At 42.4% G+C, this 16,132-nt stretch overlaps 1 protein-coding gene across 1 annotated transcript in view; it reads right to left on the bottom strand.

The window, feature by feature from the left end:
- Positions 1-676: 676 nt before the first annotated feature.
- Positions 677-16,132, bottom strand: part of LOC124596101 (lysozyme-like) — a 31,810-nt gene continuing 16,354 nt past the window's right edge. The window contains exons 2-4 of the mRNA XM_047135108.1: positions 14,894-15,091; positions 9,391-9,464; positions 677-1,090 (exon numbers count right to left, since the gene is read on the bottom strand). Coding sequence (XP_046991064.1) covers positions 932-1,090; positions 9,391-9,464; positions 14,894-15,091 — 431 coding nt within the window. The 3' untranslated portion in view covers positions 677-931. The remainder of the gene's footprint in view (positions 1,091-9,390; positions 9,465-14,893; positions 15,092-16,132) is intronic.

The raw sequence follows: 16,132 nt of genomic DNA, 5'->3' as shown, positions 1-16,132 counted from the left end.
CCTTGGACATGATTTCTCAGCTGCCATGGGAATGTGTCTTCAGGAGGCCGTCCTCAATGCAGTGTAACTTCTCGAACGGCCCCAAGCGACTAGCACCCGCGAAGGGAGACAGCTTGTCAAAATTACACAGCAGTGTCACGTACTTTGAGACAGGCAGAGGGCTGGTTTGCAGGGAGACAAGTATCTGTATACACTGTGTGGTGACGTCTGTAGCAGAACGGTCTGTAAGCACCGCGCCAATTAGTGCGGCTTCCTTCTGCGCTGCAGCAGAGAGACGAGCGTGTCAGTGGTGTGCCCAACGAAAGCGCCACAGGGACGGCACCATGCCATCCCGCTTCTGCGTATGGCAGCAAGACTGACGTATGCATATGTGGAACCTCCATGAAGAACGAATGTCCCAGATCCCATTCGTCTTCGCCGTACTGGCCCAGTATTGCCGTGCCACTGTGTATACAATACGACCACGTCTCATTGGCACAGCCGGTAACTGCGATATGCGGCGTTATTTCTGGCGTGTTAAAGTCGGAAGCTGTGCCCTATCTTCGTGACTGCCGCTACCAGCATCTTCTCCACATAATTTCTTTCCTTTTTTTGTTTTTGTACAGTAGCTGTCGCTGGTCAGTGATCGCATGCATTTCAACATTAAAAGATGTTGAACGATTTAATAAAACAAGAATTATACTTTTCACTTTATTGGCTATAATATAGCGTTACAAATACATAAATAATAAAAAAGGCATGAGTGATTATGGAGATACAAGCGTATACGACAAAGTGTTGACCTATCGTCTGGATGAAATGAGGCGAGAGAAGCTGGCACAGTCTTCTTAGTCTTGAAGTGGTTACAGGTGAGGAGGAGAAGCGCCCGCTGCGCTGTGTGTGTGTGTGTCATCACTGGACGTCCAGCAGGTGAGGTGGGATGAGCTGCGCCTCAGCCCTGGCCGTTGCCCACCAGCTGCGCCACCTGCTGCTGGCACAGCATGAAGCGGCTCTGGTAGTTGTAGTCGAGCGCGCCCGTGCACCCGTAGCCGCCCAGCCGGTGGATCGCCGCGAAGTCGAAGCAGTCGATGCGCTGGTCACCGTTGCAGTCCTGCAACACAGCAGACAGCGCTTTGTTACTGGCCATGTCGCCGTATGTCAGAGAGCAAAAAGATAGCAATGTCCTTCAGGTTAGCCAATCTCGAAACTTTTCCCCGTGGAGGAAGTGGTTTGGCTGTGCTGTAGACCTTCGTGGAGTCTGCATGTACATTAGCTCGTGTAAAGGCGCTAGAAGAGGCAGTTCTGATGTTGCCATTGATAATGGAAATTTGAAACCTCCCCTAAGAACAATTTATGAATGATTACGCTGATAAACACCTTACGTTATTTGATTTTCAAACAGCTGAGTAAAACTGAACGTACTCAGACATTTCTCTCTTTACTTATTCTTATCATCACTAAACTGACAGCCAATATTTTTAGCGCAACGCAATCTGACTTTCAATAATCCCTACAAAAGAATGGCCCTGACTAACAATAACCTATACCTTTCATGAATCACTTACCTTACAAAAATCTTCGTTATTAGAACTACTGCAATACAGCGAGCGCCAATACTGCCAGCTAAATAAAAGATTCTAACTACTGAAGGCACTAACTACTGATAGGCATACTTAGCAAATGAAAGATTTTGATACAGAACAAACAATGTATTTACCTTAATAGTGTTCAAAAGTCATTTTATATATATATAATCAGTTCATGACTTCCAGTCCTACAAATTTACTGTCTATGATGGACACACGTCCAGATCATCCGCTCTCAAAACTTCGCCATCTCTCTCCCCACATCCACCACTGCTGGCGGCTCACCTCCAACTGCGCAACGCTACGCGCTGTTAAGAGCCAACTGCCCAACACTACAATAACAAATTCCAACAATGCAAACCAGCCACAGACTGCACACAGGACAGACAGTGATTTTCATATAGAGCGCTACATGGTGTTACCAACATGAAAACCTAAACAGCCTACTTACACCTAAACAGCCTACTTACAAACTAGACAAAAGAAAAACCATGATACGTTGATAGGATTTATCGATCTGCGTCAGTTTCTAATGGTGCAAGATGTTCGATATTCTGCGAAAAACAGTGTAAGCTGTAGGGAAAGATGGACAGCAAACAATACGTATAAGAGCCAAGAGGGGACAATAAGAGAGGAAGACCAGGAACGAAGTGCTCGGCTTAAAAAGGTTATGAGACAGGGATTTAGTCTTTGACGCCTACTGTTAATCTATACATCGAAGAAGCAGTGATGGACATAAAAGGAAGGTTCAAGACTGGAACTAAAATTCAAGGTGATAGAATGTCAGTGGGTCGATCCGCTGATCACATTGCTGTCCGCAGCGATCGTGAGGAACTACAAAATCTCCTAAATTGAATGAACATTCTAGTGAGTACAGAATACGGATTTAGAACAAATCAAAGAAAGACGAAAGTAATGAGAAGTAACAGCAGTGTGATTATCGAGAAATTTTAGATCAGGAGTGGTGATAACGAAGTAGATGTAGTTAAGGAATTCTGCTATCTAGGCAGCAAACTAATCCATGACGGAGGAAGCAAAGAAGACGTCAAAAGCAGACTAGCACTGGCAAAAAGGACATAAAGGACATTCCTAGCCACGAGAAGTCTACTTGTATCAAACACAAACCTTAATTTGAGGAAGAAATTTCTGAGAATGTACGCTTGAAGCGCATCATTGCATGGTAGTGAAACAAGGACTGTGCGGGTGCTGTAGAAGAAGAGAATCGAAGCATGCGAGACGTAGTATTAAGGAGAATGTTGAAAATTACGTCGTGTGATGAGGAATAAGAAGTTTCCCCACAGAATCGGCGAGGAAAGGAATATATGGAAAACACTAAATAGAAGAAAGGTCATGATGGTAGGACATCTGTTACGAGACCACGGAATGACTTCCATGGTAGAACAAGGAGCCTGCCGTTGTGGCAGAACGGTTCTAGGCGCTACAGTCTGGAACCGCGCAACCGCTGCGGTCGTAGGTTCGAATCCTGCCTCGGGCATGGATGTGGGTAATTTCCTTAGGTTAGTTAGGTTTAAGTAGGTCTAAGTTCTAGGGGACTGATGACCTCAGCAGTTAAGTCCCATAGTGCTCAGAGCCATTTGAACCATTTAAACACGGAGCTGTACAGGGTAAAAACTGTAGAGGAAGACAAAGATTGGAATACATCCAGCAAATAATTGAAAACGTAGGCTGCAAGTGATACTTTGGATGAAGAGGTTGACACAGGAGAGGAATTCGTGGTGGGTCGCATCAGACCAGCCAGACGACTGATAACTCAAAAAAATCAAACAAAAAATAAAAGTCTTCTCAACGCAGCTGTGGTAATGGATCTCTTTCCCTCATATCAGTGTGCTCCAATTAGTCACACTTAGTTGTCGACGAGGAGAATATTAAAACCAATAGATGTTTAAATACACAAACATAACGATGATTGCAATACGGATCTATCGGATACTATGATCGAATCATTTAACTGTAATTCACTGCCATGTCTGTCGTCCATTAAAAATTCATTTTTTTGAGATCAGAACGATACAAAACTTGTCTGCGTGTCTGCTCGCAAACTTGTCATTTAGTGTACACCTGACACAAACCAAAGAGTTCACGTACAAATGTTAACCAGTTGGTGTAAGTCGAACTTCAAAACTGTTTATGATACGTATGAGGCGGGCCTGGTTTTTAAAAAGAGTCATAAAATGAAAGTAAGTATGTAGTTTTAACAAAAGAGAAAATAGTTTTCATTATAATGAACGGTTTCGGCTTCATTATGGCATTTTCAGATCTAAAATATAGAGAAGATAGTAACACAGTACAGTGGCTTCAGGTATCAGTTAACATCCCCTCCATACTTCACTTCTTGAGATGCTCTAATTTGGACTTTGTTCATCTATATAAACAAAAATATAAATGTTCGTTAGTTCAAAATCTTTAATCTCAAAAAAACGTTCTTCACCGAGTACTTTGAAATTTCGACACGTTGGATTCTAATACGTGCATGTTTTTATGTACGTACTTGTCACCTAAAATACAGAAATATATATGCAATATGTAAAGGGAGAAAATTGTTAGCAAAAATCTCAAAAAGTTCTTGACCGATTTTCTTCATATTTTTACATGATACCTTAAATGAACATTCGGATGCATATAGGCTGTATAATTCTTTCTACCAAGGTGAGCCTAGCCCAGTTATACGAGGACTATGTTCACTTGTCGATAGAAGTGGAACTTCTCTTTACTGGCAACCTTGATCATTACGCGTAGAATGGTTATGTTGTAAGCATCGCTCACTACGACAACTGATAGGTGCTATATCGCTGTATTCCTATTCTCGAGGGCTATCTAATAAAGAAAGTATGTAGTTGCATTTACTAAACCCGTAGTTGCTTCAGTATTCTGATAAATGAAGAAGTTGTGAATTTTAACTATTCAGCAAAGTAGTTGCCTCTTTACACTCTCACTAGTCGAAAACCTAGCTGCGGTATCTGATAGATTTATAAAATATCGGCGGCAGATTTACATAGCGTTATAGTGCTGCCACACGTATTTTCAGGATTTTTCATAACAATAAGCACAAATTATAAAAAAAAATCTAGACAGAAATAACAAACGATGGCAGCATAAATGGATTTTTGTATTACTGTGCGAATCAACATCCCAGATGAAACTTCCTGGCAGATTAAAACTGTGTGCCCGACCGAGACTCGAACTCGGGACCTTTGCCTTTCGCGGGCAAGTGCTCTACCAACTGAGCTACCGAAGCACGACTCACGCCCGGTACTCACAGCTTTACTTCTGCCAGTACCTCGTCTCCTACCTTCTGGAAACATCCCAGATGTTTTGCGAATGTTTGTGGTTTAAATGACACAAAATTTGAAGAAAATCACATTTCCAGCAAATTTTCCTGGTTGCAACAATCGACATCAGTTTAACGCGCAGCATGGTCAGAGACACAATTTCAGTATATTCTTTTTGGTAACTACTTTCTGAGATCAAGATGAAGAAAACTAAAGAGATACCGGAACTCTTAGTTATTCACGACTTTATTTTTCCGATGAGAGAGTCTGTTCGTTAACATGTAAAACCTTGTCTTTGGAATGGCTATACAGGATGAGGCTAAAGCCTGGATACACCCCAATAAAAGTCGAACGGTCTGGGGAATTATAATGGCGTCTGGTACGGGGTGTCTGTAACTTGGGGGCGCAACTCGTAGGTGCTATGGCGACAGCGGCGGCCACCTTGAAATCCGCCGATTTGGGTTACCTGTTTCAAATGGGAAGGGCGTCATGTGGTACATTATTTTGAACTGCCTCTTTCTCAGGAATATGTATTGTAGTGTACTGTATGGAACTGGGGACCTAGAAACGACGTAGAGGCTCCGTCTCCGCCGTAGACCACAGTGGTACACAACTTCACAACAGACTACAGCAGTCCACTCACCCCACCGCCTTCCCACACCGAGCCCAGGGTTATTGGGCCCCCAGTGGACAGCCTCTCTCCCCACCCCCGACCCCCCACCCCCCTCGAGAGCGTCTCACACCAGACGAGTGTAACGCCAATGTTTGCGTGGTAGAGAAATTATAGTGTATGCGTACATGGAGGAAGTGTTTGCGCAGCAATCGCCGACATGATGTAACTGAGGCGGAATAAGGGAAACCAGCCCGCATTCGCCGAGGCAGAAGGAAAACCGTCTTAAAAACCATCCACAGACTGCCGGCACACCGGACCTCGACACTAATCCGCCGGGCGGATTCGTGCCGGGGACCGGCACGCCTTCCAGCCCTGAAAGCAGCGCGTTAGACCGCTCGGCTAACCGGGCGGCCTCAGGGATTTGTAAGTGAAATCTGTTTTAAGATTGTGTAGAAGTTATGACCTGTTCAAGTTTGCAATTATAAGGAGGTGTTTAATTCTGTTTACTGTTACAGGTGACCCGCAGTGGCACTAACGCAACAGGAACGCATTGAAATTGTGTTAATGATTGGTGGACGAAGTGCCACAGTGACTGCTGCTGACTTCAAAGCTCGGCATCCTGAAAGAAATGATATTTAACGTATGACAGTATCCAAGCTGTTGGACAAATTTCGTGCAAGAGCTTCTGTGGTGGACAAGTTACACAATGGACGTCCAAGAACAGCCACTTACAATAGACTGCAACAGCAATTTGTGGCGTCGTCTGTGAAACGTCCACATCAACAATGTGCGGTGTCAGTCAGCGTTGCAGACGCACGAATGGCAGCCGTACAAGTTACAGTTGCAACAGAATCTCTCGGAGGATGACTCTGAGAGGCGGGTGCAGTTTGCAGAATGCGGTCAGGATCGGTGTAACAGGAATCCAAACTTCGTACGACAGGTACTGTTCAGTGACGAAGCTAATTTTTATGTGAAAGGAGATATAAGTAAACAGAATCATCGTTACTTATCACATTCAAACCGCTCGTGGGTGTGTCCCTGTAAAGGTGCTGGTGATGAAAAAGCGGTGGTTTGGTGTGGGATTTGGGACACAAAAATCGTGGGTCCATTGTGTATTGATGGAACCTTGAATGGGGAGATGTATCTTAACATGCACTGTTGAATCTGCAGGGTGATTTTCCAAACTTTTTCCAAGAAAGCGGTGCTCCTCCCCACTATGCTACTGAAGTCTGGGAATTTCTGGAGGAACAGTTTGGAGGTCACTGGGTAGGAAGGAGCAGTTCTATCGAATGACCACCGCGGTACCCTGATCTTACACCTCTTTTATCAGTGGGGTCATTTGAAATTAATTGCATATGAGGTAAAAATCAACGATGTAACCCACCTTTGCCGGCGTATTGAGGAGGCGTGTGTCTCTGTTGACCCACAAATCCTGCGACGTGTGCAGCAGGACTGGCAAAGACTCAGGTTGTGTGCCCAGTGCAATGGAGGTCATGTGAAGCATATGCTGTAATGCCGACTCTGATAGTGTCTTAAACTTTAACAAGTCGTAACTTCTACATAAATAAAGATATCTTAATTGCACATGTGTATTCTTGAGAAAGAGGGAGTTCAAAATGATGTACCACATGAACAGCTTCCCATTGTAACACGTGACTCAAATCCAAATGGCGGGTGGCCACCGCTGTCGTCATAGCTTCTAGAAGTTAGGTTCCCACTTACAGACACCCCATACCAGATGCCATTATGATTCCTCACACCATTCGACTTTTATAGTGGTGTATCCAGACTTTTGCCTCACCCTGTAGTTACGTTACATTAAGCACGCGAAACAGAGATTCTTTGGAGCTAACTCTGGCGGCCAGTTCTGTTTACAAGTTCAATTTATCAGTGCTTAGCATCAGATCCGAAAACGCTTTGCGTCAATGTGTTAACCTTGTTAACATTCTGGTGGAAAGTTTTCGCGATGCACGCTACTCTATGGAGAATGACACCTTCAGCCGCAGGCATGTCAGAAAAAACAGACTACGGAGAGAAAAAAAAACACACACACACACATGAACAAGATTTTGTATGTAAAGAAAAACGTAATGTGCAGTTTTTAACGAATTATGGTTAGTAATGCAGATTTACTTTTTTTACTGCTTGAACTGAGTAATAAACTAATAGTTAATTCCAAAACGTTTATTCGGTACTCAACGTATAACCTGTGACACATTTGTGAGACACATTTTACACAACCTGTTTAGTGTTTGCCATTGTGTGATCGTTTCATGTTAGGAATTGATAACCGCGACAACGGCGAAGGATGATGTTCCCTGTAGGTGAGACTTACGTATTTTGCTGAGGAATATTGCCTGGTGTAGGTCGTTTCGTAGACTCTAATCTGTTAGTAACTACACTGATACTTCCTTCTCTCTCAGTACAGTATACCTAACAAAAAATTGCAACGTTATTCAAAATGATCTAGACACTTTCAGGTGATTGTAAAAAAATATTTCCATTGACGTAAGGTATATATATATATATATATATATATATATATATATATATATATATATATATATATATATATACAAAAGCTCAAGAAGTTTCTTTTACTACAATGATTTCCAGCAACATGGCTGCCAGATCAACGGTGGATGAATTTTGCGTGATGGAATTCTGCAAGAGTGAGTCTTCAATTGCAGTGCGTCGGAAAATCAGCAACCTATTTAAAAAAGTTCCACCTACCAGACAATCCGTTTACGAGTTGGTACAGAAGTTTAAAGGGTATGTTTTCGTAAAGGCAACAGCAGAAGACGGACATTAACATCCAAAGATCAGTTAAACAGACGAGGGAATCATTTTGAATTGGACTATAGATTTCCTGAGTGTCGTGTGACTAACGGTTCACACATTGAACATTTGTGAACATGGCACAAAACACTTCTTGAGTTCCTGTTTATATGACTATAACCATACAATATTTACATGAATACAAGCTTTTTACAATTACATGAAATTTTCTAGATAAGTTTCAATAACCCTGTATTACAGGTTGACGTTATCATGAAGTCAATATGCTGTGCCACGTCGGCTGGATGTAAGAAGAGATATGGTTTAAGAGGACTTCATATTTCGCCTATAGCTGTAATTTCAGCGTTACGCTACTCAGGCATTAATTATTAGTGCCATATCACAGCACCAAATATTTATGTTTGACTATGTCGTAATTCTGAAACTGCAATAGCAAAACAAAAAAGTCTACCGTCCACCCTAAGGGACTCGTACTGACTCCGGACTCAAGTCACTAGACGTTAAACAAGCCGTCTACCTCAAGGAATTTGTACTGACTTCGGATCCATGTCACTAGGATTTAAATAGGTGAGCAGTGGACTTCGATTTAGATCGCATTACTTTGTTCCATCTTTTTTGTAAATTCTCTAAATAGTCTTGGATGGGTAATATGATAAGTAAGTAGCCAAAAAAACGTTAACTTACCCACTACCGCCTAAAGGAAATAGAGGGAGAGAAAAATTTACTTCATAGTTGCAGTATTACACGTCAGCAGATAACTTCGCAAGATTGTTGTTTATAAAATTGTAGTCTGTTAGTTGGTAGATTAGGACCAATGTGATAATAGTAGAGGTGTTGGCTGGCGGTCCATTTCGATTGGCGTACGTAAAAGTTGCAGAGGATGATAGCCAAATTTTTGCTCTGTCGTAATTTCCTAACGCGGTAAAACAATTGTAAAATCATCGAAACAGGATATTGGCTACAGCATAATAAATATGTATCAAGAAATAAAAATTTATAGCACTGGCAGAATAGAGCGAAACACACGGTAGGGGATGGTCAAACTCAGACAGACGGTGCCTAATGTGATCGTTTAGGATTTTCACACTACGGAAATAACTGCGGGCGTGCTTTTTTCACTTACCTGGCCGAACTTGGACATGTAGCCTTGGACGACGCGCGCTGCACAGAACGGCTCCGTGACGCATCGCACGTACGCTGCAACAGCAAAAAGACGGCCGTCACTAACAGTCGTACTCACTGTCAGCGACAAAAAGCTCCAGACGACAAACAACCTTCACCTGTCATTTATTAGTCAATCACAGAGTTATTATCCACACTTTTTTCCTTTAATTGGCCTTATTTACTCTCACGATCAGATTGTGAATAGACCATGACATTCTCCCCTTGCGGAAGAATAAAACATGAACCTTAACATCATCGACAAGTATCCTTATGAATTATAGACGATTTAAAAAATTATAAGAGCAGACTGAAAGAAAGACGTACTGGAAGACATTAGATATTACAAAATAAGCAGGGACTAACATGGACACGCATAGGTGGAAGAGGTCTAATCAAAAGCATCCGGACACCTAACAGTGGACAATAATATGGGATGTGTCAACCCTTCGCATTTCCTACGTTCTGACTCATCACGAAGATGTTCCAGTGAGTTCAGATACGGTCTTTCACTGTCTTCCTCTATAATTTTTACCCTCTAGAGCTCCCTCTAGTGCGACGGTAGTTACTCCCTGATATCTTAGCAAGTCATATCATCCTTTCCTTTCCTCGTTGATTCTGCGTAACAACTCCACATTCCTTATGAGTCCACTTATTTTTCAACTTTTTTCTGTAGCACCACATCTCAGATACAGTCCACGACTGTCATACAATGGTACGTTCTCAGAAATTTCTTCCTCAAATTAAGGCCTACGTTTGATACTTGTAGAATTCATTTTGCCAGGAATGCCGTTCATGTTAGTGCTAGCCTGTTTTTCATGTCCTCCTTGCTTCTTCCATCATTGGTTATTTTGCTGCCAAGGCAGCAGAATTGCTTAACTTCATCTACTTCGTGATCAGCAATCCTGATGTTAAGTTTCTCGCTTTTCGCATTCCTACCATTTCTCATTTCTTTCGTCTTTCTTCGATGTGTTCTGAAACCAATCCATTCAACAGATTCTGTAATTCTCCTTCACTTTCATTGACGATAGCAATTTCAATAGCGAATCTTATCGTTGACAGCCTTTCAACTTAAATTTTAATCCCACTCTTCAGCTGTTATTTTATTTTCGTCCTTCCTTCTTCGATACTGTCAGGAATGTTATTATCCGCGAACCACCCATTAGCAGATTTTAGTTTATGACAATTGCCAGGCTGATACAATCAGTCATTATGTCCGAAATGTTCCTCTAGTGTACGCAGTATACAACGCTGTCAAATCCTTCTGCATTAAGGGTTTCCTTAAACACACTAAGGAGACCACACTCTAACCACGAAAACCATTCCCATGCTGCATAGCACCACGCGTCAAGCGTGAGCAATCGTGGAACCCATCCTGCAGATAGCTTTCTCGTGTCCAAATGTTTATGCAAAATATTATGTACCTGATCATTCGAGATGCCCACAACACTAGCAATCTTACGCACCTTAACTCTTCTGTCATCCATCACCATATCATGGATTTTATCAGTGATTTCTGGAGTCGTAACCTCCACAGGGCGTCCAGAACATTCAGCATCACTTGTGCCCATATGGCCACTCCGAAAATTTTGAAACCACTTATAAACTGTTCTAATCGAAGGTGCAGAGTCACTGTAATTTTTATCAAGCTTCTCTTTAGTCTCCTGGGGCGTTTTGCCTTTCATAAAGTAATGTTTAATCACCACGCGAAATTCTTTTTCGTCCATTTTTTGACAATCACTCGACCTCCTCGATTCACACGAATGCCAAACACAAAGAAATAGACCAATATGGCTGAAACTTGGTGTGCGTTCTTTCCAAAGATGCTACTAACTAAAGATGACCTCGATACGCGCCGGTGGTGGCACCTCTCGGACTTCGCACGGACTTTTTAAACGCTGCTCGTATATAGATCGTTCCGCCTTTCGTGGCATACAGTAGTCAATTCCGCACTACGTTTGGCATCTGGATACATTTGATCAGCTAGAGTATTTGGAGAAATCAAAAGGATGCCCTTATTCAGCAGCGGATGTTCAATGAGTGATGTATTTATAGTAGAAAGTAATAGATATTAAGGTCAGATAGCGCTAGCGGACTTCGACTGGTGAGAAAGTTTCCACATAATCGTAGGCACTACAGTAAGCAGATTAAAATGGATGGACGGTGCAGCTGTAGGCTATAGACTATTCAGAGATAAGGAGGCGTGTCCCTCACAGACTAGCGTGCAGAGTTGCGTTAAAACATTATTTTGATTAACTACCACAAGAGCCGGCCGTGGTGGCCGAGCGGTTCTAGGCGCTTCAGTCCGGAACCGCACGACTGCTACGGTCGCAGGTTCGAATCCTGCCTCGGACATGGATGTGTGTAATATTCATAGGTTAGTTAGGTTTAAATAGTTCTAGGTTCTAGGGGGCTGATGACCTCAGATATTAAGTCCCATAGTGCTCAGAGCCGTTTGAATCATTTGAACTACCACAAGAGCAGCAACATATTCGATATTGCAGGAGTGAGGATGGCTATATAACGTACTCTCCCGTGTCATCAGGATGTGAAATATATCGTTAACGATACAGCTGTTAAAATATGAAGGGCTTATTTCAATAGTGGTACAAGTCCATTTTTGCTCATTCTGAGATACAGTGTCCTAAAGTTAAATGAGCGCTGAAAAATCTGCAGTATACATCCTTGAATATTTCTGGTATCTCAACTGTAGATTTTTCAGCGCTCATTTAACTTTAGGAAATATTCAAGTATATGTACTTGAATATTTCTGGTATCTCAACTGTAGATTTTTCAGCGCTCATTTAACTTTAGGACTCTGTATCTCAGAATGAACAAAAATGGACTTGTACCACTATTGAAAAAGCCCTTCATATATAAACGTTATTAATAAAGAAAAGTGTATAATATTGTATCAAAATAATTCAAATCCTTCTTTCAGTGATGGCCCGTATACATCTGATTTCATCTTCCAGAGGGGAAGATCAGTGCTTCACGTCTAGTCGACATCAAGGTCGTTAGAGGCCGAGCACAACAGAAGAACGGAGAAGGAAAGCTACCGTGCCCTTTCAAAGCACTCATCCTGGCATTTGCCTCAAGTAGTTTAGGGAAATCAAGGAAAACCTAAATCAGGATGGCCGGACGCGGGTTTGAACCGTTGTCCTGGCGAATGCGAGTCCAGTGTGCTAACCCCGCGCTGCGCGCTCGGTCGTGTTCCGGACTCGGGTGGTCTACTAAACATTTGTCGAAAGTGAAGAGGATCTCCTTGCAAACATTCTCCATGCCTGTGACACTGTTCAAACATCACCGATTGTACTCTAACGGATGTTACGGAACTTAGTGTGAGGATGACATATCTGCATAGAAGGTGGGTACCGCGACTCTCAACGATTGTTGTGTACGTATAATATCGTGCTGATAAATAAAATAAAAATAAGAAGATATCTAGTTGGGTTTGGCGATGAGTTGTTTCAGTCCTAGGCTCCCAGACTGGATACTACTTTCCCTTCTGCAGAATGCCCGACACCTTTTGTCATCATGACATGAATACTTGGGTTGCCGTATAAATGTAGTTTTTCGTGAAGTCGAAGATTTCACATAGGATTGCCAGCTTCTACAACACCTCAGTGAGGGATTCCAATGATAAGTTCTAGTTTTTACTCAGGTCAGTTATTTGATTTCGGGAAGTACATGCACAAGTAGTACGCAGAAAACTTACGTCAAAAACTTTAGTTTAAAATAATGTGTTAATTATCACACTTTTCTGAATACATACACAGCCGTTTAACTCGCTTCAGAGGTGAATTAGACGTTATTACTTTGATGTTAATCGTAGTCGTACAACAAACAACTAATGTCGGGCGCTGACTCTTGACGACTGACTTCTACTGTCTATGCGCAACTGCTGTTACTTCGGAGATGTTTTTAGTATTGGCTTATTACGTAACTTCATAGTTACTTATTTAGTAATAAAGGTACTTTGACAGTTGTCTTAGACTACGTTTTAAATAAGGCAAAGTCAAACTTGAACGCTTTAATAACAAATGAGTAACGTGATATATTATCGGACAGTGATGCAGACAAACGTCTTATATGGCAAATTCATACCTACTTGACTATATTGATCAGCGACTTATAGGTCTATTATTCACGTAACTTCGACAGATGTATTAAACTCATTGAATGCTGTTGTTGTTGTGGTCTTTTGTACTGAGACTGGTTTGATACAGCTCTCCATGCTACTCTATCCTGTGCAAGCTCCTTCATCTCCCAGTACTTCTTAATCTGCTTAGTGTATTCATCTCTTGTTCTCCCTCTACGATTTTTACCCTCCACGCTGCGCTCCAGTACTAAAGTGGTGATCCCTTGATGCCTCAGAACATGTCCTACCAACCGATCCCCTCTTCTGGTCAAGTTGTGCCACAAACTCCTCTTCTCCCCAATTCTATTCAATATCTCCTCATTAGTTATGTGATCTACCCATCTAATCTTCAGCATTCTTCTGTACCACCACATTTCGAAAGCTTCTATTCTCTTCTTGTCTAAACTATTTATCGTCCATGTTTCACTTCCATACATGGCTACACTCCATACAAATACTTTCAGAAACGACTTCCTGACACTTAAATCTATACTCGATGTTAACAAATTTCTCTTCTTCAGAAACGCTTTCCTTGCCATTGCCAGACTACATTTTATATCCTCTCTACTTCGACCATCATCAGTTATTTTGCTCCCCAAATAGCAAAACTCTTTTACTACTTTAAGTGTCTCATTTCCTAATCTAATACCCTCAGCATCACCCGACTTAATTCGACTACATTCCATTATCCTCGTTTTGCTGTTGTTGATGTTCATCTTATACCCTCCTTTCAAGGCACTGTCCATTCCGTTCAACTGCTCTTCCAAGTCCTTTGCTGTCTCTGACAGAATTACAATGTCATCGGCGAACCTCAACGTTTTTGTTTCTTCTCCATGAATTTTAATACCTACTCCGAATTTTTCTTTTGTTTCCTTTACTGCTTGCTCAATATACAGATTGAATAACATCGGGGAGAGGCTACAACCCTGTCTCACTCCCTTCCCAACCACTGCTTCCCTTTCATGTCCCTCGACTCTTATAACTGCCATCTGCTTTCAGTACAAATTGTAAATAGCCTTTCGCTCCCTGTATTTTACCCCTGCCACCTTCAGAATTTGAAAGAGCGTATTCCAGTCAACATTGTCAAAAGCTTTCTCTAAGTCTACAAATGCTAAAAACGTAGGTTTGCCTTTCCTTAATCTTTCTTCTATCATTGAATGAGTAAGAGGAAAAGCATTAAATACACAGTTTTAGTAACCCGCACAATGGTCGTAAGCGATAATTTTTTTAACCCTGAAACCCGGGAAGCCATTTACAATACGAGTGTTGGCAACCTGTTTAGACTCGCGCGTGTGCGGTTACTTAGGACATGGACCGTGCGTACCTCCGTCGCTGTTGGGGTCGTCCTGTGCGATGACGGGCTTGCCGGCGTCTGCCCAGTAGGCCCAGGTGATGCGGAAGAGGCCGCACACGTCGCCGTTGCAGCCGAGCGTGCGGTTGCAGCCGGAGACTGCCTCACAGATGCAGCCCAGGCACACGTCCGACACTGGCGCCTGCGGGTTGCCCGTCGCCGGCAGCTGGCCTGTTGGCACACAACCACAGCCCTCACGTCACCGCCGCGGTTACCGAGCACCTTCCACGGCAGCATGCAGGATACTCACAGTATGACTATTTTAAGAACTAACATCATAAGAAGAAACATTAGAGAATTAGGAATAAACTGCAGTAAAACGCATTTCTCGTTACCGGTTAGGAAACCCTTGTAAAAGAATACGCGGAAGATTTCATCGTACCAGTACATATGTTCGTGTATTGTTAATATTAGCAGCTATTCTTCCTCAGTTACTAGCTCAAAGTTTGTTAAAAAGCTGCTACGAAATACATCTAACTCGAGCTATTCAAAATAAAATGCTTACACTGAAATGCAGCCGGGTAACGTAGCCGACAACCACTGATATTTTGACAACCGAACACGCCATCACATTGAGGAGGCAAATGCAACGAGAGATAGCTGCTTAAGGCCACTTAAATCGCCTGTGAGCGGGACTCAGTCAACCAGGAACCAAAATAATATACAGAAAGACAACACACACTCTCAACAACTAGCGTCGCCACACAAGCATAAATGACCGTATGACGATATCAAAGTGAAACATTAAGAAATTAATTAGTAATCTGGCAGAATTCCCGTTAGTGATCTGAACATTCAGCATACCGGGAGAAGCTATAGTTAAGCTTAATACCTCATCTCAAAGATAAGGGAATCATGGATCATGTATGGTTACAGCGGGACGGAGATCATCTCATTTTTCTACTGAGGTGTGTCAGTTCCTTTATGAACAGTTTCGAGGCTGTTAGACTGGGCGTAGTCCAGGAACATTTCCACCCTCATTGAAGTGGCCATCATGAAGCCCGTACCTTACTGCGCAAGACAGCTCATTATGGGGAGCAATTATCTCCCATATGGCTCAAAGTTGGTACAAGACTAATGAAGAATTGCCTAAAGGTCTTTGAAAGCATAACTGCTGAGATACACCTCAAAATGTCAAGGAGAACACAGAGACGCATAGCTGTCGGTGTAAGGTACGACAGTGCAATTACAGATCCGCTGGATGCAGAGGTC

This window comes from Schistocerca americana, chromosome 2 (genome assembly GCF_021461395.2).
Source record: "Schistocerca americana isolate TAMUIC-IGC-003095 chromosome 2, iqSchAmer2.1, whole genome shotgun sequence".
Classification (NCBI taxonomy): domain Eukaryota; kingdom Metazoa; phylum Arthropoda; class Insecta; order Orthoptera; family Acrididae; genus Schistocerca; species Schistocerca americana.
This window is presented reverse-complemented; position numbering and strand designations above follow the sequence as displayed.